At 56.3% G+C, this 27116-nt stretch overlaps 12 protein-coding genes across 12 annotated transcripts; 7 read left to right on the top strand and 5 right to left on the bottom strand.

Annotated features, from left to right (window-relative positions):
- Nucleotides 1-140: 140 nt before the first annotated feature.
- On the bottom strand, nt 141-1192 carry TRAVEDRAFT_28293 (ubiquitin-conjugating enzyme). Its single transcript, XM_008037952.1, has 10 exons — nt 1171-1192; nt 1106-1118; nt 1019-1051; nt 908-970; nt 767-844; nt 628-705; nt 546-573; nt 425-495; nt 309-364; nt 141-252 (listed from the first exon to the last, which is right to left on the bottom strand). Exons 1-10 carry the CDS (start codon nt 1182-1184, stop codon nt 237-239), a joined length of 450 nt encoding a protein of 149 aa, XP_008036143.1. The 5' UTR covers nt 1185-1192; the 3' UTR covers nt 141-236.
- Nucleotides 1193-1638: 446 nt separating this feature from the next.
- On the top strand, nt 1639-3706 carry TRAVEDRAFT_71103 (uncharacterized protein; the record flags this gene model as incomplete). Its single annotated transcript, XM_008038805.1, has 2 exons — nt 1639-3093; nt 3150-3706. 2 exons carry the CDS (start codon nt 1639-1641, stop codon nt 3630-3632), a joined length of 1938 nt encoding a protein of 645 aa, XP_008036996.1. The 3' UTR covers nt 3633-3706.
- A 19-nt stretch (nt 3707-3725) lies between these two features.
- On the bottom strand, nt 3726-7421 carry TRAVEDRAFT_64177 (uncharacterized protein). Its single transcript, XM_008038804.1, has 18 exons — nt 7279-7421; nt 6791-7208; nt 6452-6719; nt 6256-6397; nt 5883-6205; nt 5787-5818; nt 5589-5609; nt 5499-5535; nt 5353-5405; nt 5146-5287; nt 4982-5088; nt 4775-4926; nt 4691-4720; nt 4442-4628; nt 4364-4382; nt 4226-4313; nt 4010-4167; nt 3726-3954 (listed from the first exon to the last, which is right to left on the bottom strand). Exons 1-18 carry the CDS (start codon nt 7318-7320, stop codon nt 3912-3914), a joined length of 2262 nt encoding a protein of 753 aa, XP_008036995.1. The 5' UTR covers nt 7321-7421; the 3' UTR covers nt 3726-3911.
- Nucleotides 7422-7669: 248 nt separating this feature from the next.
- Nucleotides 7670-9861, bottom strand: TRAVEDRAFT_165892 (adenylate cyclase-binding protein). Its single transcript, XM_008038803.1, has 9 exons — nt 9767-9861; nt 9419-9710; nt 9134-9358; nt 8993-9078; nt 8837-8942; nt 8498-8786; nt 8351-8445; nt 8175-8298; nt 7670-8123 (listed from the first exon to the last, which is right to left on the bottom strand). Exons 1-9 carry the CDS (start codon nt 9808-9810, stop codon nt 7804-7806), a joined length of 1581 nt encoding a protein of 526 aa, XP_008036994.1. The 5' UTR covers nt 9811-9861; the 3' UTR covers nt 7670-7803.
- A 424-nt stretch (nt 9862-10285) lies between these two features.
- TRAVEDRAFT_36415 (uncharacterized protein) lies at nt 10286-11399 on the bottom strand (the record flags this gene model as incomplete). The annotated part of the gene is made up of 6 exons (XM_008038022.1): nt 10286-10447; nt 10501-10646; nt 10708-10858; nt 10915-11012; nt 11067-11240; nt 11297-11399. 6 exons carry the CDS (start codon nt 11397-11399, stop codon nt 10286-10288), a joined length of 834 nt encoding a protein of 277 aa, XP_008036213.1.
- A 583-nt stretch (nt 11400-11982) lies between these two features.
- On the top strand, nt 11983-13750 carry TRAVEDRAFT_28287 (uncharacterized protein). The gene is made up of 7 exons (XM_008037951.1): nt 11983-12181; nt 12450-12511; nt 12567-12673; nt 12730-12797; nt 12856-13185; nt 13238-13312; nt 13369-13750. The coding sequence occupies exons 1-7, from the start codon at nt 12080-12082 to the stop codon at nt 13381-13383; spliced, it is 759 nt and encodes a 252-aa protein (XP_008036142.1). The 5' UTR covers nt 11983-12079; the 3' UTR covers nt 13384-13750.
- Nucleotides 13751-14848: 1098 nt separating this feature from the next.
- TRAVEDRAFT_102755 (uncharacterized protein) lies at nt 14849-15636 on the bottom strand (the record flags this gene model as incomplete). The annotated part of the gene is made up of 4 exons (XM_008038802.1): nt 14849-15063; nt 15120-15167; nt 15227-15457; nt 15585-15636. Coding segments are annotated over 4 exons (546 nt in total), but the record flags the coding sequence as incomplete, so codon positions are not given.
- Nucleotides 15637-15907: 271 nt separating this feature from the next.
- TRAVEDRAFT_146490 (uncharacterized protein) lies at nt 15908-16826 on the top strand. Its single transcript, XM_008038801.1, has 4 exons — nt 15908-16402; nt 16468-16530; nt 16583-16742; nt 16803-16826. The coding sequence occupies exons 1-3, from the start codon at nt 15917-15919 to the stop codon at nt 16733-16735; spliced, it is 702 nt and encodes a 233-aa protein (XP_008036992.1). The 5' UTR covers nt 15908-15916; the 3' UTR covers nt 16736-16742; nt 16803-16826.
- Nucleotides 16827-17481: 655 nt separating this feature from the next.
- TRAVEDRAFT_118553 (uncharacterized protein) lies at nt 17482-18083 on the top strand (the record flags this gene model as incomplete). Its single annotated transcript, XM_008038800.1, has 3 exons — nt 17482-17595; nt 17652-17817; nt 17878-18083. The coding sequence occupies 3 exons, from the start codon at nt 17482-17484 to the stop codon at nt 18081-18083; spliced, it is 486 nt and encodes a 161-aa protein (XP_008036991.1).
- Nucleotides 18084-18334: 251 nt separating this feature from the next.
- TRAVEDRAFT_46065 (uncharacterized protein) lies at nt 18335-20599 on the top strand (the record flags this gene model as incomplete). Its single annotated transcript, XM_008038162.1, has 10 exons — nt 18335-18496; nt 18551-18751; nt 18814-18890; nt 18946-19040; nt 19101-19273; nt 19332-19408; nt 19474-19580; nt 19636-20342; nt 20414-20442; nt 20518-20599. The coding sequence occupies 10 exons, from the start codon at nt 18335-18337 to the stop codon at nt 20597-20599; spliced, it is 1710 nt and encodes a 569-aa protein (XP_008036353.1).
- Nucleotides 20600-20991: 392 nt separating this feature from the next.
- TRAVEDRAFT_71098 (uncharacterized protein) lies at nt 20992-23526 on the top strand (the record flags this gene model as incomplete). The annotated part of the gene is made up of 9 exons (XM_008038799.1): nt 20992-21129; nt 21219-21416; nt 21626-21702; nt 21758-21861; nt 21923-22095; nt 22164-22252; nt 22308-22414; nt 22468-23255; nt 23317-23526. The coding sequence occupies 9 exons, from the start codon at nt 20992-20994 to the stop codon at nt 23413-23415; spliced, it is 1773 nt and encodes a 590-aa protein (XP_008036990.1). The 3' UTR covers nt 23416-23526.
- A 542-nt stretch (nt 23527-24068) lies between these two features.
- TRAVEDRAFT_71097 (uncharacterized protein) lies at nt 24069-26695 on the top strand. Its single transcript, XM_008038798.1, has 10 exons — nt 24069-24268; nt 24334-24531; nt 24594-24670; nt 24732-24826; nt 24882-25054; nt 25110-25198; nt 25264-25376; nt 25427-26244; nt 26308-26333; nt 26400-26695. Exons 1-10 carry the CDS (start codon nt 24098-24100, stop codon nt 26464-26466), a joined length of 1827 nt encoding a protein of 608 aa, XP_008036989.1. The 5' UTR covers nt 24069-24097; the 3' UTR covers nt 26467-26695.
- Nucleotides 26696-27116: the final 421 nt, after the last annotated feature.

The following is a 27116-nucleotide window of genomic DNA, read 5'->3' as shown; positions in this document are numbered from 1 at the left end:
CGATATGACCGGAGCTGACGCGCGCGAAGGTATACGGGCATGTGTACATACCGTTTACTACCGCTCTACTAGGCGCGTAGGAGCGGTGTACGCAGAGTGTTCTTCCGACGTGCTCCAGTAGCGTGGTATACACACCGTGAGAATTCCAGGAGGGCTGCGCATGCTTCAATTGGGTCCTCGTCTTCAAAAGTACATTGGCTATGATACAAAGTCGTGTTTCTCCGTCGATACATGCTCTACTGTGAGGCGTATCTATAGGAGAGCAATGGTCGGAGACACAAAATGGGATACAGAGTATAAGAACGCACTTCTTGGTCCACTCCCGCGCCGTCGCGAGGAACTTCGCCTCGTCGTTCTTCAAGAGCTGCGATTCAACGGTAGAAATTGAGGCAAGGGCCATCGATTGACATCGCACATGACTGACCGCAGCAATATCAGGCTCAAACGGGTCGTCTGCGCTCGGGTTGTTCAGCTTGTCCTGAATGGTATGCAACACTGACATGGCCGTCAGCCGTGCTCGCGATATACAGCGATCCGACGCGTACCAGACGAGAGTGTCACGGTGGGTTTCCACTACAGAAGCAGGTTAGCCAGATAATAACGTGATTGTGAGCACCCTTGACAGACCTGATCACGAAGTACAGGCACGCAGATATGGCCCTCCTCATTGATGCCAGGGTGATATATCTTTGTGGTGAACGTTACCTAGCCACCCAGATGTGCGGGTAAGCCTATGCCTGGTGAAGGTACACGAACTAGGACATACGGAGGGCGCCTTGAAGGGAAAGTTCTCCGGTAGACTGAGGTTGAAGTGGAACGTCCCGCCCTTGTAAGGGCTATCAGACTGAAGTGAGGTCGGAATCAGCGTGGTCGATGACATGAACCGGCCGCCAGCATTGAAACGTACCGCAGCCTTGATCGCGCATTTCCACTCAAACAGGTTCTCCTCCAGCGGCTCAACCGTCAGCCCCTATGGCAAGGTCAGAACAACCTCTTCATTAAGCATTCCTCTACGCACCTCGATCGGATTGTTCGTGAGATCTTTCAGTTCCTAGCCCAAGCGATGGTTAGCACCCCAGTGCAGGACGCTGGTGTGTCAAGGCACCTTTTGGATTCGTCTGATTGACCGTCAGTTATTCCTCATCAAGATAGACAGCATGTTGTATATACCGCAAAGCCGTCATTTCGTAGACAAGAGACAGTGTCTGACTCGAGTGGCTCAAGATGAGAGTTGGAGTGAGTGAACGAGAGAGATCCAAACAGGTACTATATGCGCGCAAGATGCCGGCCCGTCGCCCGAATCAATGTGCGGCGTCTATTCGCTCGTCCTGCCAACCGATCCACCTGTCTGCTCCTCCTTCTCTTCCTCCTCCTCCCCCCCGCCTGTTGTACATTATTCTCTCTCTGCGCGTCTACTCGACCCGAAATCTCACACTAGAATATCTCTCTGCCGCACATTCTCCAGGTTTCCAGTGCAAATTGGTGCAATTTTGACGACTCGGACGACTTCTCTTGTGCTGCTAGGTCTTGTTCTACCTGTTTCGGTGGGGCCACACTTCCTCGGCATATCATCTCATTGTGAGTGTGGCTCTGCATTTAAAAGAGGTCAAGCCAACAGGCGGTTTGACAAGGCTCCCCATGGAGGTCCTCACCGTTTCCCGCGAAGCATCAACTCCTCCCGTCTCGACTCCTCCAATCCCACACCAAAACCCCCGGAAACGCAAGCATGCTGTACTCGTACACACCGCAGCATCGTCGCCAGCCCCCTCAGACCCAGGTGCTACCCCAGGGCCAGAAAACCTTGTGCTCAGTTCGCGACACGCCGACCTAGCATCCCGACCACGACTTAGCATCTCGAGACACCCCGGATTTGTCCCAGTCGGGCACAATTCCGAGTTTTATACAACGGAGCCGCTTTGCTTCAACCGTCTCAACTTCCGCTATACCCCCGCTGGACTCACACCGCCCGAATCTACCCTGCCTTTCCGCACTATTGAGTCCCACCCAACCAATTTTCGAGTGTCATGGGAAGACCGGAGTCCATTCATCAAGGTCACGCAGGATGGGTTAGGGTTGCAGGGCGAGAAGGGCTTCCGGAGCGCGCGCTGTAACGCGCCCGTTCGCGAGGGTCGGTGGTACATGGAGGTGAAGGTCGAGATTGGCGCGGGGGACAAGCCGCCGGGGCTAAAGCGCGCAGAGGGTAGTCACGTCCGCCTCGGGTGGGCGCGCCGCGAGGCTGCGCTGAACGCGCCAGCGGGCTATGACGGGTACAGCTATGCGGTGCGCGACAAGACCGGCGAGAAGGTGCACCTGTCGCGTCCACGTCCATACGGGCGGCCATTCCGGACAGGGGACGTCGTGGGGATGTACATCTGCCTACCGCCGCGTCGGAAACCAGAGCGGCGCGACCCGTATGACCCCGCGCACGTCCGGCGCGAGCGCATCGCCATCGAGTTCAAGGGCCAAGAGTACTTCGAGTCGCTCGAGTACGCGCAGGCGAAGGAGATGGTCGCGCTCATGGACGCGAGCGACCGCGCGAAGGCTACGAACGCGACTTCCCTCCCTTCATCCTCTACGAAGAAGTCCGCGACGGTGAAGAACCTCCCGTCGACGGCGCGCGGGAAGGGCATCGCGCCCGAGACCACGCCTATGCGCCCGGTGCCGACGCTGGGGCCGGAGTCGTACATTGCATTTTTCGTCAACGGGGAGTGCCAGGGCATCGCGTTCCAGGACCTCTACGACTACCTCCCTCTGCGCACCCCGCCAAATAAAGCCGAGCAGAAGAAACGCGCGAACAAGGAGGGGCTGCGCGAACACAAGGAGAACCCGTTCGACGACGGCACCCTCGGGTACTACCCCATCATCTCCCTGTTCAACGGCGCACAGGTGCACATAAATCCAGGCCCAAACTTCGACATCCCCCCACCTCCGGATATCGATGCTGTCGTCGCGAACCCGGGCGAGGTCGATATTAAGCCTAGGCCAGATATCAAGCCGACTTGGCGACCTATGTGCGAACGGTATAGCGAGTACATGTCCGAACAGTGGGCGTTGGACGAGACCGAGGAGAAGGAGGCGCGGAAAACGCACAAGGTTAGCTCATCCTCCCACTCTAGATCCTCTAGTTGCATGTTGACTGTGTTTCTCAGCCGGAAGTCGAAGACGAGCACGTTCACCAAGAGAAGAAAGAGCTGCGCAACGCGAAGCGCAGGGCACAAGCCGCCGCCCGCCGCGAGCGTAAAATCGCGCAGCACCACGACGGCGATGCCGCGCCCAAAAAAAGCAAGCTCTCGTCGGAGTGGCCCTCGTCCTCGATGTACCTCCGCAACGACCCCGTCGCGTTCGACTATGGCGGGCCGATGCTCATCCCCAGCGCGGACACACCCATCGTTGACGCTGCGACCCCGGACATGCGCGAGGGGAGCGAGCGGATACCGTCGCCTGCGCCCACGGTCGCGTCTAGCATCGATGCGCAACTGGCCGGCTTGGCAGGGTATAACGATACCAGCGCGTACAACACGGACTACGAGGACGCCGACCTTCTAGGCCATGACGGCGGTGTAGAGACAGATGGGGACATCGGGATGGACGATGCGGAAACGCGGGAGTTTATTGAAGACGCTATATCGTAGTACGCAGCACCCGGACATAGCATGAGGCGAGCAACCAAGCTAGGACTGCATATTACACGAAAGCTTGTGCGGATAATAGATACAGTGGGGGTATAGAGTTAAGTGCGGAAGATGAGCTAGAGATGAGCTGGCCGCGGCAATTACCCAGGCTCGGGATTAGAATGCGGGAGAGAGCAATAGGACTAACGAGCGACGTCGGTGCATAATGATACGGTAACGTGAAAGAAGAACGAGGGTGGGGGTGTCGATGATGACGGCGAGGGCGAAGACGAAGGCGACTTAAGATCTGTGCCAACGCGGTGGCGGAGAACGAACGGTGTAGCTGAGGCACGCATGTCAAGGAAGTTATGCGCACGATGGCGAGAGAGAACACTCACCCAGTGGTTTGACCATAACCTTTCCGGATCTCAATCCGGATGTCCCATATGAGGTCTCCTGAGCTGTTGTCGAACTTGACGCTGCACCAATTTCGGCGGCCCATGATGTACTTGCTCTTGGGCTGGCTTCCATCGGTGTCCTTTTCGAAGATGGGGAGCTACACCGACACAATTCATCAGCATCCAAACCACCCTATAGTCTTCTGGTAGACTCACCATGGTCTCGTCCGTATCGGCGTGATGTAACGTGCGGTGAGTCTTCGAAGAAAGCGCAGATACCATAGTGATGACGCCGTTCGGCGGTCTGAAGCCAACTTTAAAAAGGGATGTACAAGGGCCTGCGATATCACTTACGGCGTGTTCACGATAGCACCTGGTATAATACGATAGGAATAAGCATTGTAGCATCAGTGGTAATGCAATAGGGCTCACTAGTGGTGACGTTGACCATGTAGCGATGGTCCAGTGCAGGCAGCACCGGGGCCTTTTTCTTCTCTTTTACCCAGGTCTTGAATATACCCACGGCGGCACAATGAACGTCGCCGGATACGAAGCTAACGCGCGAGTGCCTATCCAGCGCATACGTCTGGAGCTCCTGGATGAGCCAGTTGCGCTCTTTCTGTTATGCGACAAGGAAGAGTGGGTCTATGCTCTTGTTTTGCAGCCAAAGTATAGGCGCACCTTGTGAAGTTTCGCTGTCCAGTGATCGTTCTGTGAAGAATGAGCACACAAGCTTTCAAGTACGCGTAGGACTCAAGTGCTTACAAGGTCGTCGAGCAGCTCAGCATCCGCGTTAAACTTGTTGACGAAGCCCGAAAGACCCATCGACCCATTTCGTCCCAGCGCAACCAAGGGATTGAGCTTTGAGTCCAACGCGCTCTCCAGGAAGACCATGCGGGGGTACGCTATCGGAATACCTGCAATGCTGATTGTCAGCATACAGACGTGAAGAGATGCAAGATGGTACCATACCCATCTGTACGACCATATGCTCGACAGTGCGCGGCACAGAGCGCATGCGAGTAAATACGGCTTCGTACTCCGCTTTACTACAGACTTGATCCAGCTTGCGCTCAGCCCTGTCCCAATCCGTCATTCGGGCACACGCCGCCGCGTCAGTATCATAGCACACTTACCGACAGTCTAGAAGCAGTATGTGTACTTGAGGCCCCATCCATGAGAGGAACGAGTGGGAGGGGAACGGCACATATGGACCGTGACCACCGATGATTAGCGACTTGAACGGATGGTGTAGATCGTCGATGCCGTCAACCTCGACTAGGCACATGGTTAACGCGCGTTCGTCACGACGTTTTCAAGCAGCTAACGGGACAAGATCTCACCGTTGATGAAACACTGGAAGAGCAGGAAGAAGAAGTAACCTCGCGCGCCGATCCTAGCATGTACGAAAGGAGGGATGTCGTTGTAGCGCGCCCAGCGTCCGAGATAGGTCAGCACAAAAAGCTGGGATGTCTGTGTCTAAACTTACGTTCCAAACACCTGCGACTTCATCAACTCGTCCGGATCTGCAGACAAGCACTCGTGAGCGTAGTTAGATACAAGTTATCAAATCGCCTACAGCTGCCAAAACCGTCGATCTTTTCAGGGTCGGACATGTCAGTCCGTACGCTTCCTGCAGTACATAGCGGCGAGTCGCGCTTACCAGGTCTACACGTAAGAGGCGTGAGGTCTGCGTCGTTCTCTTACCACATAACTGGGCTTACCGTGATCATCTGTGACAGCGGGAATGTCAGTGCAATTCGAAAAGCCAGTCAAGGGTCGTGCGCACCCAACATATTCAGCATCGGTCTGCACAGTAAGCATCAGCACGCAAGTACATCAGAGTATGTCGCATGACTGGAGAAAGGCGCACATCGTACTGTTGGCGCGAGCGAACGCGCCGCTTCGGAACGACTGACAGTAGTGGTTGAAGTAGAACCGGTCGATCGCCAGGCGCATTTCCTCCGTCAGTGGGTAGTTGCGCTTGGCTTCAGGCTTCGTCTGGGTCACCCAGTCTTGCAGTTCTGGCTCACGGATGATGCTGTCGCAGTAGAGCTGATCACCGCCGCCAACAAGTGCGTGAAACGGCGCTTCCGCGTGGTGCGCGAGCAGGTCCATCCAGACCGGGTCGTACCCGCTCTTGAACCCTGGCCCGCGGAAGTCGTCCGAGTTCACTCCTGAACTAAACCCGTTGCACTATGCTAGGTTAAGCAACATTGCACACAGTAAACGCAGAGTACACTTACCGAATAAGCGGCCCACCGCATATTTTGATTACGGCCCGGCACATGAAAGCTCAGCTCGAGGCCATTATTGATGGTATAGTTGATCTTCATCTCGTGTGAAGCAAGGGGTATCTCAATCATGAAGCGCCAGAAGGTGAACGTGCTGCAGGACATCAGCACCGGTCGAGTCCGGAACAGCCCAGCCAGAAGGACGCACCCGCCGTTGCCGTAGTATACATACAGCTCCTGCCCCGCGACGCTGCGCTGTTCAGGATCGGGCGCCGCATATTCGCCGTTTTCGTGGGAGCGCGTGGGAGACGCAGGATGGACATTGGACAAGGGATCTGCGGGATGCGGCGCGAGGTCGAACGACTTGCCGTGGGTGCGGCTGGAGACGTGACGCTTGAGGTTCCCGACTTCACGGCTCGGGTCCCAGTGGTAGGTCAGCGTCGGAAGCGGCTCGTACACGGACCCAGCATCCGCAGCTGTCGCGGGCGAGACGCACAGCTCAGCATCCGATCGGCACCGGTCGAGAAGAACGGCACGCGGTACTTACTCACAATCATCGCCGCGCCGCGCCAGACGCCGCGCTCGTCCACGGTGTCGTAGCGCAGCAGCGGGCCCGCCATGAACTGCAGGTACGGGTTCATGCGCGCGACGCGGAGGTTGTTCGAGCGTTCGACCGCGCTCATGTTCGCGAACATGGAGTTCAGCGAGTTGGGCGCGCCTGACGCAGTCGATTCAGTGCGCGAGATCTCGGACCAGCTCGCATTCGCCCCACTGGGTATGCGCACGCCGGGCTTGAGCCACGACGGGTCCTTCGGCGGGGGCGGCGGGGGTGCGATGGACGGGTTCGGCGAGGGAGGTGGGACGTTGAAGCCTCCGACGAAGGGCTCCGCCATCGGGCCAATTTCCTCCACAGGCTGGAACCTGCCGTCGGGTCCTCTGAACGGCGCACTCCATCGCGCCTCGTCCTGGACGAAAGTGTGGCGGTCAGGTTCCGGGAGAGTGGGCGCGCCCGCGCGCGCGACCGACAAGACTTGCCTTTTGTGCCCGATGGCGTGCGTGCCACCCCGGGTTATCCATGTGTTATCCTGTCCTAGTCTGTAAAGGTGCTTGGCTGCCGACGCCGAGACCGGGAGCGAGAGAGACAGGAGGAAGCTGAGGAGGCGATGGACGACGCGGAGGTAGACGGAAGAGACAAGGCGGACCGAAGACTCAGAACGGTGACTGTCTGAAGTTCGCGCGCAGCTAGCGCTGATGGACGTAGGCGCGTCGGCTCACTGCATCAATTTCCCCGGTAACCGCCAAGTACCCATCCCGAACGCCTCAAAGTCCTCGACATCCAATTCCGTCACAGGTCTCGGTTAAGCCTGCATATTCAGTTCTTGAGGCTATATATAAAACAGTGCACAAGCACAACGAATGAACTGAGGGCAGAAGCACAAAATTTATACTTGGTTGTGTAGTACCGTAGAGTTCCAGCCTGACAGGTATATCGAATATCGGATGCATCCAGTCCCCTAAAATTCACCGCAGCGCTGAAGCGACACTCTGCAATCATCCCGCCTACCCTGAATGCTCCACCGTCGACGTTACAAGTTTGCCGTCGACAATAACCGTCCTGAACATCTCTGGGATCGGGTGCTCGTTGAACACGCCGTCCTCCTCGCCCTCGACAGGCAAGCTGATGTTGATGCTGCTGCACTTCGCGGTCGTGATCTCCGCTTCCAGACAGTCCTTCGACAGGTAGATTTGGCCAGAGTCCGTCGAGTCCAGCTGGATTGTCGGCGCCTTGCCGGTAATTTGCAGCGCGAAGGAGGGCGAGTTTGTCACCGAGATAGACGAGATAACCGAGTCCACTAGCACGCTTGTCTTGGTGCAGTTGACTAAAATAGCATCGTGAGCATGAGCATCTCCGTTGACACATGTGGACTCACTGATGGTGACCGCGTTACACTTGCCCTTGACAATGACAGTCGTGTTCTTGCAGCCGTACAAGTTCACCGTTTGGCTGAGCTCAACGTTGTCGAGGGTCAGTGCCGACTGGTTCTCTTGGTATTCCTGTTTCATCCCGCGTTACAGATAGTTTCTTTACGGAATATACGGAACTCACAATTGCCCATTTGTTGCCCTCGAGCACAAACTTGGCAGGCTTCTTACCCATAAGGGCTTGCGGCTTACTAGGCTTCGTAGGCTTCTTTGCGAGTGCTGTGCGAGTATCAGACACTGCCGTTAGCGAGAAGCGGAGTCTCCGACTTACATGCGGCGGAAGGCGCGGTAGCGGGTACAACGCTGCTCGCTCTGAGTGCGGGGTTCTTATGTGTCATCTCGCTCTTGTCGACCTTGCGCAGGCCCTTCGTGACATCCTCTCCGCGGTTGAGCTCGCTAAACACCGCGCCGATACCGACAGATGCAGGCGCGGCGCCAGGAGCAGCAGCAGGCGGCGGCGGGGCGACGGGTGGAGGCGGTGGAGGCGGCGGGGGAGGCGCGCCACCTGTCGGCGCAGCGGTTCCCGAGGATGCGGCCTTGTATTGCTCTAGAGTAGCACCCTACGGTGAATGAGCTGGATGTCGCGTACTAAATGCTCGTTGCGAATCACCTTGAAGTTCCATGCGAGACCTGTGGTGTGGTATTCCATGACATACTTGCGCAACGCTTCAATGATCGCAATGTATCCCCTCGCCCACTCGACATGTTTAGGGTCTCTGCGAGAAGCGTTAGGTAAAAGTTTAGTTAGCAGTCACGACATGCTCACTTCTCCCTCCATTCTTTGATGACGCGGTTAGAGTAGAACTCCGCCGACTCTTTGTGGTCGGCCACGTAAGGCGCGGGTTTCGGGGACTACAGCGCCGCGTGTAAGGACGGCGCACAAAGCATTTGGGGGAGGACAGCTTACGATGGTGACCCAGCCCACGCACGGCGCAGCCGTGGACACGGTCGAGAAATGGCTAACCCAGTCCCTGTCCTTCCGGCCGACCTCATTCGCGCGCGAGATCCCCTCAATGTCCTTCAGCAGCGGAGCCAGGAGCTTCTCGAATTCCGCCTGCTCCGGCTTCTTGCATATTGCCGCGATCAGCAGCAGCTCGCGCAGGTCCTTGAACTCCTGCTCCACCAAGAGAGCCTGCGGACCAGCAACCCGTCAACGTGACACACCTCGGCGATCGATTACAGTGATACGCACCTGGTCTATCACGGAGGCGACCGCGAAGCTCTTTGTGAGCTCGACCCACGGCTTCACCTTCCCTTCAATAATCTGCTCATCGTACGCGACCACGCTTTCCGGGGTCTCCGTAGGGATAATGGGTGCTGGGGCTGCGGGCGCGGGTGCATGAGGGGCGGGCGGGGGAACGGGGGTCGGCTCCGCGTTCGCAGACGAGTTCGAAGAGGTGCCAGCAGCGCCTTGAGCGGTGGGTGGCAGATACGATGTCGCCAGAGATGCAAGATCTTCGAGCCGCGAGGTGGTAGCCTCGAGTCTGCAGCACGGGGGTGTTTAGGATACCTGAATGCGGTACGCGTCCCGGAGACGTACCTCTTGATGATAGTCGCAAGCGAGTGTAACCCGCCGGATGCCATGGTTAGCGGTATTTAATGTGGTGGATTGAGAGCCTAGTTATCTGAGAAAGGATCCGTTGCGAAAGATGTGCTCGTCGTCGTGTAAAGGGCGTGGTGGATGGCGCGGCCGTGTCGTCGAGCAATGGGCCCGGAACATGCCGAGTTTGATCGGCGCCGAGTAGTTAGTAGCAGTAAGTAGCATGGCTTATAGCAATCTTACCCGAGTTCCTGCTATAATGCTAAAGTCTATATCATGCCTTTAGCCCTGACAAGTGCAGTCAGAGAACTCAAGAACTATGGAAATCTGATCTGCATTGAGCAAATATTAGACGTTCTACGTCGACGTCGACGCTTCCCACCAGACGGCCACGCGCACATTGCGGTATATGTCCCCGCGCAACGCCCCCGGTAACCAGGACGTATCATACGTATACGTAGCCTGTAGCAAGAGGCGAACATACGTACATGCTGGTGCCAAGGCTCGCACTGCAGGTCATCATTGTTCTCGCATCTCAGTAGCTTCAGCTCCAGCCTCAGCCTCAGATTCCCTCTCTTTCTGCCTCTTCTTCGCTTTCTTCTTCCTGCGTCGGTCACGCTCGTGTTGCTTAGCTTTTAACAACTCCTGCTTCGACAACCCTGGATTGTACAGCGCGTCAAGCTGGGTGAATGTTTATCAGCATAGCCCATTGAGTGCTAGAACATGAGACTCACCTTGCCCAACAATATCTTCCGTGCTATTTTTCTGTTCTGCTGTAGAGAACGCGTCTCCTGACATGCAACTCGAAGACCGGTCGGTTTATGTAACAGTTGGACGTTGTTTTCCGTCTTGTTCACCGACTGTCCACCAGGTCCACTTCCTGTTCCCAATTATTGTTCGCATTAACAAGACATAAGATACAGATGTTGAGTACCGAGCACCTCTGACAAAAGACTCCTCAAGGTCTGCCTCCTTTAGCTCCGGCACGACACGTTCCTTGTGGGCCTTCTTTAGCTGGGAGTAGTAACGCGGCACGGCCGGTGTGGATTCACGCTGTGATGCCTCGTCGGGGCTGGTCATGATTGACAACACCTGTTCAGATCTGTCAACTGAAATGAAGGCTGCGGGCACTTGCCGACTTACTTGACCGGACCATCCTGCCTCCGCGCACTTCTACTGGACTGAGTCTTGGCCGTCTTGATCGAGTCGTTGGACCCAAGCTCGGTATCCTTACGGATGTTCAACTCTGTTAAGAAGTTAGCCTTGGACAAACCTTCGCTAAAGAAACATGGCAACGCACCCCACAGCTCCTTCTCTTCTGCGGTCTGCGCCTCCTCTATCTTCCGGGCCTGCACGACATTCTTCCGGAGGACGTCAGCGATCTCCCTGACCAGCGTGACCTTCTCCTCAAACTGTTTTGCGTCTATTTGAGGGTTGTACGGCAGGACCTCGCCACGAATCTTTGAGCGGAATGCTGAAGCAACGTGGTAAACACGACTGACATGGCAAGCACGCAGAGAACACGCTCACCATTCCGCACGACGGCGTCACCCTGAAATGTGGATGCTGAAGCCCGCAACGCTGAGCGGTACGCTGAGCGAGCAGAAGCGAGGAGAGCCTGCGGGTTGCTCATGTCGATGTTCGCAACAGGCTGGAGGGCGGGAGTCTCGCTGGGTGAGGTCGGCGGAGAAGAGCGGAGGTCCCAGCTGGGTCACCACGCGTCATGTGCCTCGATCATCAGATCCGCCGCGAGATTCGGCGCGAGACGCGTCCATATATGGACATCACTGTGGAACGTCGCCTGGCGGGGACCGTCCGCTTCTTCATTTGTTTTAACACCACAACACGCGCAATTACCATGCAAACAGCTGTGAGGAATACATTACCCCGCATTCTAACTCTGCGCACATGAATCAGAAAATTTGAACCATACGTTGAGTCGGTACGCTGCTTCTAACCGTGGCAACCCGCAAACATCTCGTTTCTGACTGCCTACCTCGATATACGCCCTGCACGTCGCGCGAACAGCCCGCCCGGGTCGCGCTCTCACTATTCACACCCTTTAGGACCCATAGGAGCTGCTGGCAAAGGCATATTGTCGTGTTCCTGAGATAGCGTCTCACGTGACACAGGATTACAGTTTGTTGAATGGTTGGACGCGCCTCGGAGTCTGAACGACCTCTCTTCATCCCGTACCACCACCATCCCGCGCCCCCCTTCCACACGCCCCGCACCGTCCGCATCCCCCGCCTCAGAGCGCTACCCACACGTCTCCCAAACACACTTAATTAGTTTTCGACACAGCTCCGCGCAATGTCTGCAGCGAAGAAAGCCCCTGCCGCCAAATCGGCCGCCAGCAAGAAATCGGCTCCCCGGGCCCCCGCAGCTCACCCGCCCTGGGTCGATATGATCAAGGTTGGTTTACTCACTCCTGCAGGGCACAGAGCGACCATTCCCGCTGCATTCTGACCGCGCGCCGCCGCGCGGCGGGCATCGTCGACGCTGCCGACCGAAAGGGGCAGGGTGCAGGGCATGCCCGCCGCGCCGCGCCACTTATCTCCGTCATGCCCCGCGCCTTTGCGCATCCGGCGCGCAGTGCTTCGGGCACACTCCCTAGACCTTGGACTCCACTATATGTGTACAGAACAGCGCGGCTGACAGTTCGTTTTTGCCTAAATTATAGGAGTGCATTGCTGGTCACCCCGAGGATGCCCGCCAAGGCGTCTCACGACCCCAGATCAAGAAGTCGGTCTCCCTCCCGCTTTCCCCCTGCGCTGTGCTTACTGTATGCTCTGCGTAGGTTCGTCGAGGACACGTACAAGCTTGAATTCGGTGCAGCGCAGACCACCCAGCTAAGCAGGGCCATTACGACTGGGGCTGAGAAAGGCCACTTCGTTTTGCCGAAGGGTAGGTTTCCCGCGGTCAAAGGAAATGCCTTCCTTTTGTAATGACCTCTCGCTTAGGTCCCTCCGGGCGCGTGAAGCTCCCGCCTAAGAACCAGCGACCCGCTGAACCCTCTGCTACCAAAGAGGTAAGACAAAACACGAGGTTATGAGGCTGTGCGGTGCCGGTAGTAACTGACATGTCAGAACAAGCCCGACACAAAGCCCGCCAAAGCCGCTCCGAAGGCTAAGGCTCCGGCCAAGAGCACTACTACTGCTAAGGCGGCTGCTCCGAAGAAGGCTGCGACCGCGAAGAAGCCTGTTGCCGCGAAGGCTGCCGCTGCAAAGCCCAAGGCTGTTGCGTCTAAGAGGGCTGTGCCGGCAAAGGCTGCCCCCAAGCCCAAGGCCGCAGCAGCGCCCAAGGCTAAGGCTGCTCCCGCGAAGAAGGCTGCGCCTGTTAAGAAGGCTCCTGCTAAGAAAGTCGCGGCTCCTGCGAAGAAGACTTCGACAGCCAGCAAGAGGGACTCTGTCAAGAAGGTTCGTTTGGATGGAACGAATTGAGACCGTGTGCTAAGTGTGATATATGCAGTCCGTCACTGGCAAGGCACCCGCGAGCAAGAAGACTGCCACTCGCGCAACGAAGACCACTACGCGCTCGACCAAGGTACGTCCATGGCAGCACTAAAAATCTACCCCTTGGACTTACATATCATGATACAGGCCAAGAAGCCGTAAATCCTCACACTCCACCACCACGTCTCTATCTATCTACTCGATCTGTCCCGCCCTTCTCGTCATGTTCCGTCCCCCTCCCTCCGGCTCCCGAACTTATACTTCCTCCGATATGCCTATGTATGTATGTATGTATACCCGACAGCGTGCGCTGGAGTGCGCGCCCCCTCGGGCCCGTTTCTGTCTCGCATCGCATACCGTATGTACCAGTACTATGATGTATCGTTCTCTTGAGGACGTTCGTGTGTCTGGAGACTCGTAATCGTATGTATACACGCGTACCGTATGGACATCCTTAGACGGCTCCTATTCCCGATTCCTGCCGAGCTACCGTGTTGTATTCGATTATACGAGGGATCCAATTCTTTCACGTCTGATATGTTCATATGTTGATTTGTTCGCGTTTACGAGGCTCGAAGCCCGACTCGGATTTCTTGAGTACAGACTCCGTGGTGACCGGCCCCAAGGAGAACCGCGATGAATATTTTGCACACGTCCTACTGCGTTCACTACATTCAGGCTGGCATGGAAACCGTGGGCACGCTGCACGGCATTCTTTCATTTCCGGGCCTTCAGTAGCACCGAGCGAGGTGGAACGGATGCTGTCGTGCTGGCACTGCCCGGCTGTGTGATAGTGAACAGGCGCTCGTTATGTGCCCAAAAAGTAACATGCCCTCGAGGGGCACATGTGCGTATGGACGTTTGCCACGGTGTAGTACTTTGATTTCTGCTCCTGGAGACAGACCGGACATGTCAGTTGTAGGGAATGGAGGTCCGAGGAGATTCTGACCGCTGATACGCAACTTGGACGCTTAAGCCGTGCATTGCGCAGGTGAGCAATCCCGGGTCATACGGACTACTTAATCTATCCACGTATTCGGGATGCTTACGGTGCGGCGCGGATGATATGCATCAACGATGCGTGCATGTAGGAGAAACACTCTCAGCCTGTGCCGCGCTGAATCACGATTTTAGGTTTCGCGCTGCGGCAAGTACTATGTACTGCGGCAACTCACGACTACAGCTAAGTCACGAACCCCGGGTGGTGTAGCAGCAACCGCAACAGACGATAAATGGAGCGTGTAATTCGACAGCGAGGGAAGACTCTGTACAATATAGCGACGTCCAAGAGATAGCAAGCAGTCCGATATGCTATATGATCAAGATCCGCAGACACAAGACGCACGCCTCCCGTGCCCGTCGTCGTGCCCATCTACTCCGCGAGACGTGGGGGGCTTCTTCATCAGCGGTCGTATCGTCGTAAGTACTTTTACTCCCCGGAGAGATTGGCCCAAGGATCCTCCTGTGCGGCTAGGCCAGTGCTGGAGGGACGGCTCTGTCACGGTCGTATTCACGCCGCCACCTTCTCCCGCTTGCGCAAGTCGCCCTGTGGCTCCTCGGCGGGCTTCTCCGTCTCCGGCGCGGCCTCGTCGTTGTCGCGCTCGCCGCGCATGCCCCCGTCCTCGCCGTCCGGCCCGTCATCCTCGTCCACATCTGCCTGCTCCGCCCACCAACGGCCCGCCTGGAGCGCGAGCACCCCAGTGAGGACTACGCTGCAGACAAGATGGGAAGACGCGAGCTCGAGCGTTGGCTCGCGGAGTGTAGGTGGGAAAGGGGGGAGTTTCGCGGCGGTGATTGCGGATGAAAATGGAAGGGGAAGTGTCGAGAAGTTCGCGAAGAGGTCTGTGGCGGGTGTACATTTAGTAAGTGTGCCAGGTTGAACACACATGATGACGTACTGGGGAGGACGGAATACAAGTACATCGCGAGCGCAGTCAGGTACAGGACTGTGGGGTAAAATACTTTAGCGCGCGATGAGCGGGATGCGTTGGGGCGCGATACGCACATATGCTGCCCCCGTCGAACATCAGGTTGCCCGCGCGCCCGTCGCGCAGGCTCCAGAGGATGGTGGTCGCCCCTACGAGCGTCACGCCAGCGTACACGTACGCGAGCTGCGGAGGGCCATGCATGAGGATGGCGTAGTACGTCGCGGAGGTCCAGAGGCGAGGGTCCGTCTGCCCCTCGGGCGACTTCCATAGCGTGAGCGAGTCCGCGATCCAGTGGGTGAAGAGCAGGCCTGCAGAATGAGCATTTTCGCGACAGGTTTGCGGGGGTGGTGGCGATGCAATTTGAAGGAAAGCAACGTCAGCATACGGCACCCTGGACACGCGCGAACACGCGCATGACGGTCTGGGGGTACGCACCGAGCAGGAAAGCCGTCGCGCTGACCACGACACTCATACGGAGGCCGGCCATGGTGGAAAGAGCGGAAGATGGTGGTGGGGACGTAAGAAGGAGATGGCGGACGTCCAACTCAGTGCAGAGCCAAGGCCTTCTGTTGGGGGAGCCTGTGATTCCCCCTTGGCGCCCATTCTGTCATAATTTATGGGCGCTCTCTTACCCAAAGCAGCGCGGCGGGCCGCCCTCCCGCCCCCGCCGTTTTCCGGCGTCTACGCGTCCAGAGCGCTCATCGCGCCCTGTGTGAGCGCCGTCTCTTCTCCCTCCTCCACCACCAGTCCGAGGTCTTCGTCGGGCCATGCTTTCTTCACGTCTTGCTAGGGAAGCTCAAGCACTGGGCTCGTGTGCGCTCCGCTGTCGCTCGCGTCTGCAGCTCAACCTTGCGCGACGAGCTCTCTCCACCACCGCTACGACTGCATCTGCTTCTCCGTCACCCAGCACGTCCTCAATAGCCTCTCCCACGCCATGGTTCGTCGACTCTGAAGAGGAGATATCACCATATGCACGTCGATCTGCCTTGCCACAAGCACCGACGAAGCCTCTCGCACCTCTCCCTGCTGCAATCCCTTCCGACCACCCAATAGCGCGGCTTCATGCAGAGTTGAAGGCATCCCCGCATCTTGAACCTGGGACTTTGCTCGTGAGGGAGCCTATTCCAACCGCGACAGGGCCCCCATTACCCGCGACTATGCCGAAGGGACGCAGACAGCGAGGTAGGTCTTATGTCGGCGAAGGCGTCGCAGGAGACACGGGCGGCATCTGGGAGTGGCTTGTTATTGCTCAGGTATGTCAATGGATGGCTCCGCGGAGTAATTGTATCAGTTCAGTAATTTTATGTATCTTGTGTAGGTCAAAGAGGGGACTGAGGACCGCGGCGCCATCGAGTCTGTCATCCGGACAGTCAGGAAAACGGTAGGCGTATCCCTCGATACCCGTAAAGTATCATCTTTAACTGTAGCCATAGCTCCTCACTGCCGATCCCCCAACACTGCTGCCGCTGAACAACAAGCGTCGCTTCATCGGTGGCTGGGCCATGATCGACGCCGGCCACTTTGCCGTGCATATACTCAGCAAAGAGGCAAGGGAAAAGTTCTTCCCCGACCAGCGGAACTGGTAGATAATATGTAAGCATGTGTTATCCTGTCTCCAGCAGGTTGCACTAACGAAGTTCATCAACCCCTTAGTGTCATCGGAGGCCGTCATTCTACAGTATCATCATATTTCTATTCCGCATACGGCGCATACACAAAGTTAACTTGGTTGCCTGCTTCAGAGTCAGTTTCTCTGGGTCAGGACGGAAGCTGAACAACGCCTTCTTCATTCACGCACTTCTCCTCGTATTATCTACGGGCTCATTGATCAAGTATCATTTGAACAGCATCTGCAGCAACTCTACCTCAAATGTGCTTGAGATTCACCCCGAATGAAGGGCACGACGCCGCGGTCGAATCACCTCATCTACCTCCTTGTTCACTCTCAAAGATGCCGGATTGGCAGACTGTATAATCCTCAGGTCGGTGCTATTGCTCAGTCGGTGCTCCTGATCATCCCTGCTGGTTCTCTCGCGTGTGTCCGAACCACGGCACGAGTGGCTATCAGCCTCCTTCGAGGTGCTCACACGACTGAGGTAAGTGACGTCAGTCGCACCATCGCTGCGATTCTTCCCACATCGCACTGAAGGATTGGCGTGGTTACGCAGGTGCTCCGAGTGAGCTCCTCACCAGACGTCATTTAGCGCCTTGGGCTCGCTGAGCATATATACCGCAAACGTCTCGCTGTCTAGCCCAAATCAAACGCATCCCTCTTCTACTTATCTGCCTACCCACACATCCCCAATCTGTACGACTTCACGACTTACCCATCATGTCTCTCAACGACCTCGACCCCACTCTCAACGGGAACAAGGGCGTCGGTGTTCATCCCGGCGTTGCCAACCCCACTGCAGTCGCTGCCGTTGACCCTATGACCGCCAACTTTGTATGCCCATACATTTTCCGCATCGCCTTCAGAGGCTGACAACTCGCGCTTCGCAGGTAACCGATCCGACCAGTGAGACCGTCGGCGCCGGTGCGGGTGAGAACTTCAGCGGCCACAAGGACGCCCAGCGAAACTTCAGCAAGACCGCAGGCGTCGTCGAGGGCCGCCCCGGCATCATCGAGTCGACGCATATCGACCCGCTCAGCGAGACCTCCAACAAGGGTGGGCACGTTTATACTCGGCTCTCTATGCTCTGGCCATGCTAACTGAGCTACTACATAGATGACGGCTGGGCTAATGCACGCACTGGTCCCAGCGCATCCGGGGTAGGTGCTGGCCTCGGCGGAGTCGCTCAGACTGCATACGACACGGCTACTTCGGTCGCGTCGGGAGCCGCCTCGGTCGCATCGAACGCTGCACAATCGGCATACACCTTTGTCGCAGGTGACGAGAAGACCCGCCGGTCCGGCAAGGAGCCCTCCGCTTGAGGACGACGTTTGTAGACGAAGTCACCTTGGAATGTATCAATAGGTGTAACATACCCTTCTAATGGATGTTTGCTCGGAAAGACGCGTGCGTAGCAGGTTCTTTGAATGTGCAAAGCACGCTACCACTTCCGCCACTCGACTAAGAAGCAAAGCCCCGAATGAAAAGTACGAAGTCGCCGCTTCCTACTTATAAGCTCTCCAGACGTCTTGCGTACATTCCTCACACTCTTACCCTTGTACCTACTCCTCTCATGCCCGTTAACAGGCCGAAAGTTGCTCCCGACGCAAAGGGCCCGGCTGTAAAGCCCACGGGGACTGACACGACCGTCGCTACTAAGGGCAAAACTCGGGGCGTGCGCAATGTAGGAAAGCTGGCGCGGCTTCTCAACATGCCTGACCAAATATTCTTCATGGTACGCCCTGACTCCCCTCGGTGACTCTGGTGATAGACTGACAGTACCAATCAGGTGACTTCGCACTTGTCGCCATTGGACATGCTGAACTTGTCCCGATCCTCGAAGAGTATGAGAGCTATCTTGAGCTCGAAGAAGCTTTCCAAACACGCCTGGGTCGCTGCACGCAAGAACATCGTGCCTGCCCTGCCCGATTGCCCCGACTTCATCAGCGAAATGGCGTATGCGCACGTCCTGTTCGAGCACTCGTGCGAGGTCGGTGTTGTTCGTCCTCCGCGTAATATCCGTTCTAACGAGCTATGCCTGCTATCGATAAGGCATGCGATGCTCCTCGGGCTCGGCATGCGCTCTACGAGATTCCGATGCGGCTCTGCAAGCAATGTCTGGAAGCGAAGTAAGTACAAATCTTCGAATGCCCACCTTCGTTCCAGAGCTGAGCGTTTCTGCAGTGTAGGAACAGGCACTGAGTTGATGAAGCGGTATAAAATCCCCGAGCATCGCGTCAGACTGATTGCCCTCTTTTGCCCATTGTACCCCCGCTCTAGTAAGTGTATATCGTAGTTACCTGTCTTCATGCTGTTGAAATGCTCATGCGCCCCTGCAGCACCGGACGATGTTCCTTGGACTTCCGTTGCCCCCAAACTTGACGACCGCTTCTACGAACCGGACTTCGCTGCGATCAAGAAGCAAGCTTGGGCACTGGGGAAACCTCACGACCTAGCTGGGGCTTGGGCGTATGGCAACGACCGACGGCAAAACGTGTTTATCAGGATGAAGGTGAGTGATTGTATTCAGCGTTCGTGCCGTGTCCCCGCAATTGACACATTTGTTTTAGTTCAGAGAGGCCGTAATGAGATGGGAGGACGAGCGAGCGAGCAGAAATAAGGCACTTCGGAGCGCGAGAGCAGCTACGTGAGTGGTCCTATCCATGACTATCTGTAACGGTCGGGCGGGCATGATATTGACTCCTTCTGTAGTATAGAGGCCAAGCTGGGAGAGCTTGGAGTGGACAAACGCGACATGCCCATACACAACGCCGAATGGAAGAGTCTTGTGTATCAGCCGCGCGAGTTGTCCGAGCGGAGTGCGTTTGTCGTTGTCTATGACCGGAAGGCGACTCATTCAGCTTTCATCTACAGGTTGGGAAACCCTGCGTCCGGAGCTGCTAGGCCTCATCAAGGAATTAGGAACACCAAGGCATAAGAAACTCAAGGAATATCATGACGCATTCATCGGGATGCCCAGTCTACCCAGCTGGGTACAGACCCGCGAGTTTCCGTCCATGAAAGCCCTGATCTCCGTGATCACCGATGAAGAAAGGGAGGTGTCCAAAGAGGAATTCGCCGCCGTCGAAACAGACCTGCGCAGGGAGGTCGAGGAGTTCCAGCGGAAGATGAGGCGCGAGATGGTCCAACTCCTGGCGGAAGCGGGCGTTCTGCCCTCCACCGCCGGCCGGTCGACGAAAGGAAAGGAGCGGACCCGCACGAGCGACGACGAAGCGTGTGCACTGCTGGATACCCCGGCAGCGTTCTTTGTATGCAATGCCATCCGCGGTTACCGCAAGGTGGGCACTTGCTGTCGTGTGTACTCCTACGCAGGGTTGGTGGAGCACTGGCTGCATGACCACCCGTGTGACCCCTGGGAACCGTCCTATGTGGACGTGGCTTGGGACGAGGGGCAGCGAGAGAGCCTCGCGCGTCTTCTATCTGCGCTAGGACTACATGAAGGTACGCCGGTGTCCGCCGTCGAGGAGCGCGTGCGATCGGGGCGCGCGATGTGCTCATGCGGCGTCGATTGCACGCGCGGGGTTGGGTGTAAGCGACCGTACCTGTTGCTTAGCAAGATTGTGAGTGGGATTCTTCAGCGATGTTGGAATGTGCGGATGGTCGCTCACAACTGTTCTCTATGCGTTTGTAGGTCGAACATGTCCTCGATCCTGATGTCTAGTGAGTCGCAAGGTTGCTCTGTCAGTCTGGGAGGCTTGCGCTAACGAATATTGTTTCACCATGATCGGCCTTCAGCACTACGCACTCGACCACTCCGACGATCACGTTTAAAGCGTTCCGCGCTGGCAAGGCCTCGCGTGTGGCAGGGGAGAATTGAAGGGTCCCCGAGTCGGTTTCTTTTCCTTTGGTACGGCGATGGAAATATGGCTTTACTGCATGTATATCTTTTACCCTGTTCGATATGATACCGTACGTACGTAGCTGTTTGACGAAAGTCGATCTACTCGCCCACGTACATATGCGTTGCAGCAACTTGTACCCCTCAGCCAGCATTTCTCAGCGATGATGATGGAGGAGGAAGAACCAAAAGAGGCACAGTAGCGCCTCTCATGGCGAACCGCGACGCCGGCATCTGGCGCTCATGCACTCTTCTTCCCCAAACCACAAGGGTGGTCCTCGATTTTCAGACATTCACCGCCAGCTTGACTCGTGGCAGTATTCTGTTGCTGAGTAACATCCTCGCACTTGACCTCTGTGATCACCTGTACTATGGAAAAAATCAAGCCGATAGTCACCTACTACAGAGGAAGGAAGCCCGTCGAGAACACCAAGGGCAAGCAGCCGACAGGGCGAAATGTCAGCAAACTCATGGGAGTCATGAAACTGCCCTTAGACGTGTTCTTCGAGGTATGCATCGCTTAGGAAGCTCAACCTGATGCGTTCAGAATCCAGGTCGGATGGCTCACGTCGGGTGGCTCACATTGCGTTGCTCTCAGATAGCCTCCCATCTGCATCCTCTCGATGTACTTCAACTGTCTCGCGTCTCAAACGAGCTGCGCAGCATGCTTCTCTCTCGACACTCCCGACATATATGGATTGCGGCACGTAAGAACATAGAACCACCATTCCCAGACATCGAGATGGCGATCAGCGAACCGAAGTTGGCGCACCTCCTTTTCGAGCAGGTCTGCAGCGTAAGTGTATTTTCGGGTACAGTCTCTTCACCGGGTGGCATTGGGGTCGCATGCCTTCGACTTTGCAGCCTTCATCCCCATCTCAACAATCCTGGTACGACGGGCCTGCACGTCATTAAGGACGGCCTATTCTCGAGCACAATGCCTCGAGAAGATATAAGCACCGTTTCGCGAGGGCTCTATATTAACACCCTTCATCCCTCGCACAGGCATGTGGATCCGGCCGGGCTCAGTTCGCCGACTATGCTATCGCCGTCCGATTCTGCGCGATCTGTTCGAAGAACAAGTAGGAGTATTCTCTGAATTCGTATACCAAACGGTTTATTGACGTCAACATCTAGCATCAAGAAGGGAACGACTCTGGCTAAGGAACTCGATATCCCTAAAGGCCGTTTCTTAGAACTGGTCAACTTACTGCCCAGCGCGCATGGTCCCCGGGCGATAAGTATGTCCACAGGGTTTATCTGGTTTGACTGGTTTGATGTTCGGTACTGACTTCATCATAGTCCGGGATTGGCAGCCCTCAGCCGAGTTGAGCCAACAACCCTCTTCCGTGTTCTACAAGCCCGAACTTGTTATCATAGCCGGACGTTTTGACCAGCTCCGCGCGAGCAAGGATGAACAGGCATTGCAGCGCTTCATCGAAGAACAGAAGACTAGCGCTCTGCAAAGATTCAACGTGCGTGTCCGCTCATAGCTGCTCAGTGTCCGTTGTCGTTGGCTACCTAGCTTATTTTAAATTTCAAGTTCCACATGGCTGTCCTTATATGGGAGACCGAGGCACGAAGTGCGAAGGCCACAGGAGACGAAGCCGCCAGAAGCGAGCGCCACGCCGAGTGAGTTGAACGTAGCGTGGCGCACTTTCGGCCTTGCTCATCTCTTCCTTTCTAGCATCATCGCGAAGCTGGTGGAGCTCGGATACCAATCCTCAGAAATCCCAGCTTATGATCATGCATTCCAACGTTTGCTTGACCAGCCCCGTAAGCTCACGCCTCGAAGTACGTTTAGCGCTTCTTTGGGACATTGCAATGCATGGCTTACCGTGTGTCAGTCTGGAACACTATTCGCCCAAAGCTGGTAGAGATGCTAGAAGAACGGCGTAGGGCTCGCGAACAGGACGCGTTCAAGAAAAAGTGGCGGAATCGCCTTTCGCAGCTTAAGGTGCTTTATGACGCCTTCTTGCAGAAGGACCGGAACATCGACCTACGAAAGCGGACCCTCCCTGGCTGGGGGGATGCCGTCCAACTGGATTGCATGCAGTCCTTGCTCACAGCCCAGGAGCCTCAGGCTGACATCGTGCCGGACAAGTTCGCCGCGATTCAGGAGGATATCTTCTCACAGGGCGAGGAGTTCGGGACCAGGGCTCGCGACGAGCTTGCCTGTCTTCTGCGCGAGGAGGAATCCGTTGCCAGTCAGCCCCCAAGCACAACCACGAAGCGCTCCGCCAAAGGGAAAGGCAAGAAGATACCGTCTGCGGCTGACAATGCCGTCGCGGTGGACGCGGACGCGCTGCTCAACCGACCCACGGCATTGTTCAGATGTGTTCTTGAATGGAATCCTCATGGATTCTCATGGGCAGGACTCCTCGAGCACTGGCAGCAGGAACATGCGCACGCGTCGTTTGCGGTCAAGCCTTTTGCCGTATGCGACTCTGCGGCTTCCATGAAGCGCCTGCTGGAGGCACTGGGACTCCCAGACACGGCGCGCCTTTCCGAGGTGGAAAACCTCGCTGCCTCCGGCGAGCCTGTTTGCACGTGCAGTGTCGGGCTGCAAAATCAGAGATTCAGTGCACTCACCCCCAAACCCACCGCGAAGCACTGCTACCGAGTGTACAGACTGGTGCGTTCCATACAATACGAGACTGGTTTCTTCCGTCTACTGACCTCGAGTTGCATAATAGATGCGGCACGTAGAGAATCCGCCGTGCCAAGGCTCCGATAAGACTGTCCATCACATCACCTTCGTGCCCTTCACCGACGAGGCCTCGAGCTGGTGGTGACACTATCCCCATGTTCCTACTCAGGAACCGCTCCCCAACGACCTATGCAAGCCCTTCTGCGTGAATGGAGATAGCGTGCCTGGCAATGTATTTGGCATCTCCAGAGAATCCTCATCTGTTGACGGACTCGGAATGACTCGGACTCCTCGTGGCACGAACACTAGCTTTCAGGTCCACTGGCAAGCCTAGGCCTGTGTTGTTGTCTCACTCTGATCGTCCGCTATCAGGATCTCCTGCATGTTCTATTCACTCGGCGTGACTGGTATCCAGCTGTCAGCTGTCTTTTAAATTCTATTGCATCAACTACGAAGTCAAATGGAGATGGTCTAACTCACGCCGACTCACACCGCGCGAGGCACCGAGAGGCACCGAGGATGATTACTTCCGGCGGCGGGGCACCGCCACTGCAGGCGTTTCGCCACCGCCGTAACCACGACTGCCGCGATACGCCGCGACGTGGCCGCAAACCCGACTCGAAACTGATCTGTTGTTTTTCGCTTAAATAGGTCGACCTTCTGCTTGGCGGAAGCCCTATACCCCGCAAATACTTCCCAAGTCCCGGAAAGCCTTCAGTGTGCGTCGTCATAGTGTGCAGCAACTTTCAACCTCAAGTTCGAATATCGCCCTCAACAGCGCTGCCGCAGCCTCACGCAGCCAACGTTACAGCAGCTCAACTTCAGCCATGAACAACTTCAAGCCAAAAGTCAGCAGCGAATCGCGTGCCCTGCAAACATACAGTCGCTACAGTCGTAGGCAGCAGCAGGACAGCGAGCCGAAGGGCAAGAAGGCCTTAGGCAAGGACATAGGCAAGCTGATGGAGATTTTCAACATGCCGCTCGACGTGTTTTTCGAGGTCAGTGTGCTCGCGAGGCTTCCACCTGTGGCTCGTCCGGAATCGCTCATGGTCGCGACGCCCAGGTCACCTCGCATTTGAAGCCGGTTGACATCCTGCAACTCGCGCGGACGTCGAAGGAGCTGCGGCGCATGCTCCTATCGCGGAGCGCTCGAAGTATCTGGATCGCCGCACGCAAGAACGTCATACCGCGCATGCCGGATTGTCCGGAGCACATGAACGAGGCGCAATACGCTCATCTGATATTCGAGCGCGTCTGCGGTGTAAGATTCTCACTTCTTACTCTGGGAACCTAGAGCTCATCCGAGTCGCATTGGAATGCTAGGCGTGCGGAGTGAACCAATCCGTCAATGTAGACTACGCCATTCCCGGGCGTTTTTGCGGTCCCTGCTGGAAAACCAAGTACGTATGCCGTGGCAACGTGTCCATCGAACTGACCTCAATTGACCCCGATGATGGGTAGCGCGAGGAATGGCGGAAAGCTTGCGCGCGAGGCGGGTCTCGCGAAGAAACCCGAGGTGTTCAACCTGCTGCCTAAAGCACACATCGTCGCATACCGTGAGCTCGCATGGCGATCTGTCCTTCGAACGCATGCTCACAGTCGTCATCTCAGAGTATAAGATCGACCCGATCACGGTCGTGGATCAAGAGTCGCGCAACGCCTACTACGAGCCCGAGTTTGTAGCCGTAGCAAAGCAATACAAGGAACTCATTAAGGGCGGAGACCAGAAGGCCCTCCAGCAGTTTATTGATGAACGTAAGGCCGACACGATCCGAAGGTTCAACGTAAGTGATGTCGTGTTAGATTGCTCGTGACGCATACCTCATGCGCCGTTCGTAGTTCAATCTTGCCATCGGGGAATGGGAGAAGGTGCTTTCAGAAGAGCAGTCCAAGGAAAAGGAGGGAGTTCAGCAGGAGCGCGTTGCCGCGTGAGTCTATCCGTCCTGTCATTGGGCAACAAAGCATTACTTATGTTTGTCACCGTCCGGAACAGCATCGAGGGGAAGTTACGCGAGCTCGGGTATGCGCCTTCGGAGTACCCCGGGCCAGCCGTGGACTACGGCTTCTATTCAATGCTGCATCAACCCCGCAAGCTCACCCCAAGGAGTACGTACCGTGTGCCCTGATCTCTGCCCTCCACTAATTATGCCAATCAGTCTGGAACACGATCCGCCCCAGGCTCGTAGAAATCCTGGACATGTTGCGCGAAGAGCGTGCGGAGAAGGCCTTCAAGGTGAAGTGGCAGAACCGACGGGACCAGCTCGCGCAGCACTATCGCGCGTTCCTGGCCAAGGATCGCGACCAGGACAAACGGAAACTCACGTTGCCTGGGTGGGAAGACATGCTGGTCCTGTGTACCGATGTACTCACTGGGGCGGAGCCGGACGCGGACGTCACCGCCGACGAATGCGCGGCCATCGAGAAGCTCGTCCTGGCCAATGCGGACGAATACCTCGCCAAGGCCAAACGCGACCTTGCAGCTCTCGCACGCAAGGTCATCGAGGCAGAGAAGGCCATGATCAGAGGCTTACAGAGGCCATCTCAGGCGAAGGGCAGCAAGGGGAAGGGGAAGGGGAAACAGATGGCGTCTAGCAGCGAGTCCGAGGAGGACTTCGACGAAGAAGCCGAGCTCGCCCTTCTGGAAGCGACCACCGCCATGTTCTCCTGCACCAGTAAAATCCTGGCCAACCATCCGAACTGCCGCGGAAAGCAGCCCTACCTCGGCATGATCCAGCACTGGCAGGAGTGCCACGGTCAGTTCCTGTGGTCGGCCGAGCCCCTCCACTATTACCCCCCGAACTTCTACAGCCAGAAGCGCGTCGATCGGTTCGTCGAGATGCTCTCGCTGCCGAAGGACGCGACGATGTCGGTTATGGTGAAAGCGATCGAGGACGGTCGCCGGTTTTGCTCGTGCGGCTTCCACCCCGCGGAGAAGTTCCTTGGAGAGGCTGAATATCTTGCGCTGTATAGGCTGGTACGTCCTTGGACCCTGTTCGTGCGATGTGCATTGCCTGACACTTGAGCCCTCTTTCTCAAGTTGACGCACTTTAATATGGACGATAGGTGAGCACACACGTTTTCACCGCGCGGTCGTATATACCGAGCGTACTGACTTGACAATGTCCACAGCGCCAGCCATCAGATTGGCCTCGAACCTATCTCGAAGGACGGTCCACAGGGAAAGGCTCAAGAATGATTTCTGGCCGCATCTGAACACGCTCGGTGGCATACCGCTTTGGCTAGCGTTGGCAGTTTATATAGGACGATACCCAGGCGTTCTGTTCTTGTCTTGTGCGTCTTGTGTTTTGCGACCGGCGTGTCGTAGTCTAATTTCTTGGTTGTATTTTGGGCCGTTGTATATCTCTCCATTGGACTCCTAGTTCCCTCGTCTCCTACTCAATAAACTCTTGCTTCGCATCTGAGCGTGATATACCTGTATCATGGTCAAGTCATGTACGATATACCAATTCTAACATTACTAGTACTTGCGTATATCGTGCCTTCCTGGGTGGGGCCAACTGGGAAGCCTAGGCTTGCCACCGAACTTCGACACTGCAGCCGCAGCACACAACGTTCACCACATACGAGACAAGGTATGTGTCGGAAATGCATGAATACAACGGACATAATATATATGATACAGGATAGCCGGAAAACATGATGTACAGCAGCGGCGGACCGCGCGCGAAAAACAAAGTAGCGACAAGCACGCGTCCACGAAGCAGACGGCGCCAACGGACGGGGTGGCTCACGTCGAACATACAAAGGCGAACAACGTATCTATGTCTCGAAGGGCGTATATCAGAGAGCGCAGGACGTACTCATCCTGCAGGCCTCATCCCAGAC

Source organism: Trametes versicolor (assembly GCF_000271585.1).
Source record: "Trametes versicolor FP-101664 SS1 unplaced genomic scaffold TRAVEscaffold_4, whole genome shotgun sequence".
NCBI lineage: Eukaryota > Fungi > Basidiomycota > Agaricomycetes > Polyporales > Polyporaceae > Trametes > Trametes versicolor.
This window is presented reverse-complemented; position numbering and strand designations above follow the sequence as displayed.

What these genes read in the sequence shown, in the direction of transcription:
- TRAVEDRAFT_71097 (XM_008038798.1), top strand. Translation starts at nt 24,098, where the DNA reads ATGAACAACTTCAAGCCAAAAGTCAGCAGCGAATCGCGTGCCCTGCAA. An exon ending in GGTCCCTGCTGGAAAACCAA is followed by an intron (nt 24,671 to 24,731) that starts GTACGTATGCCG and finishes GATGATGGGTAG; the next exon opens with CGCGAGGAATGGCGGAAAGC. An exon ending in AGCACACATCGTCGCATACC is followed by an intron (nt 24,827 to 24,881) that starts GTGAGCTCGCAT and finishes TCGTCATCTCAG; the next exon opens with AGTATAAGATCGACCCGATC.
- TRAVEDRAFT_64177 (XM_008038804.1), bottom strand. Translation starts at nt 7,320, where the DNA reads ATGGATAACCCGGGGTGGCACGCACGCCATCGGGCACAAAAG. An exon ending in ATACTGCTTCTAGACTGTCG is followed by an intron (nt 5,089 to 5,145) that starts GTAAGTGTGCTA and finishes GGATTGGGACAG; the next exon opens with GGCTGAGCGCAAGCTGGATC. An exon ending in GCATATGGTCGTACAGATGG is followed by an intron (nt 4,927 to 4,981) that starts GTATGGTACCAT and finishes TCAGCATTGCAG; the next exon opens with GTATTCCGATAGCGTACCCC.
- TRAVEDRAFT_165892 (XM_008038803.1), bottom strand. Translation starts at nt 9,810, where the DNA reads ATGGCATCCGGCGGGTTACACTCGCTTGCGACTATCATCAAGAG. An exon ending in GCGTGGGCTGGGTCACCATC is followed by an intron (nt 9,079 to 9,133) that starts GTAAGCTGTCCT and finishes GCGGCGCTGTAG; the next exon opens with TCCCCGAAACCCGCGCCTTA. An exon ending in AGGGCAACAAATGGGCAATT is followed by an intron (nt 8,299 to 8,350) that starts GTGAGTTCCGTA and finishes GGGATGAAACAG; the next exon opens with GAATACCAAGAGAACCAGTC.
- TRAVEDRAFT_28293 (XM_008037952.1), bottom strand. An exon ending in TCACGAACAATCCGATCGAG is followed by an intron (nt 971 to 1,018) that starts GTGCGTAGAGGA and finishes ACCTTGCCATAG; the next exon opens with GGGCTGACGGTTGAGCCGCT. An exon ending in TTCCCTTCAAGGCGCCCTCC is followed by an intron (nt 706 to 766) that starts GTATGTCCTAGT and finishes CTGGGTGGCTAG; the next exon opens with GTAACGTTCACCACAAAGAT.
- TRAVEDRAFT_28287 (XM_008037951.1), top strand. Translation starts at nt 12,080, where the DNA reads ATGTCTGCAGCGAAGAAAGCCCCTGCCGCCAAATCGGCCGCCAGCAAG. An exon ending in CCTGGGTCGATATGATCAAG is followed by an intron (nt 12,182 to 12,449) that starts GTTGGTTTACTC and finishes CCTAAATTATAG; the next exon opens with GAGTGCATTGCTGGTCACCC. An exon ending in AACCCTCTGCTACCAAAGAG is followed by an intron (nt 12,798 to 12,855) that starts GTAAGACAAAAC and finishes CTGACATGTCAG; the next exon opens with AACAAGCCCGACACAAAGCC.
- TRAVEDRAFT_146490 (XM_008038801.1), top strand. Translation starts at nt 15,917, where the DNA reads ATGCTTTCTTCACGTCTTGCTAGGGAAGCTCAAGCACTGGGCTCGTGT. An exon ending in AGTGGCTTGTTATTGCTCAG is followed by an intron (nt 16,403 to 16,467) that starts GTATGTCAATGG and finishes TATCTTGTGTAG; the next exon opens with GTCAAAGAGGGGACTGAGGA. An exon ending in TCCGGACAGTCAGGAAAACG is followed by an intron (nt 16,531 to 16,582) that starts GTAGGCGTATCC and finishes CTGTAGCCATAG; the next exon opens with CTCCTCACTGCCGATCCCCC.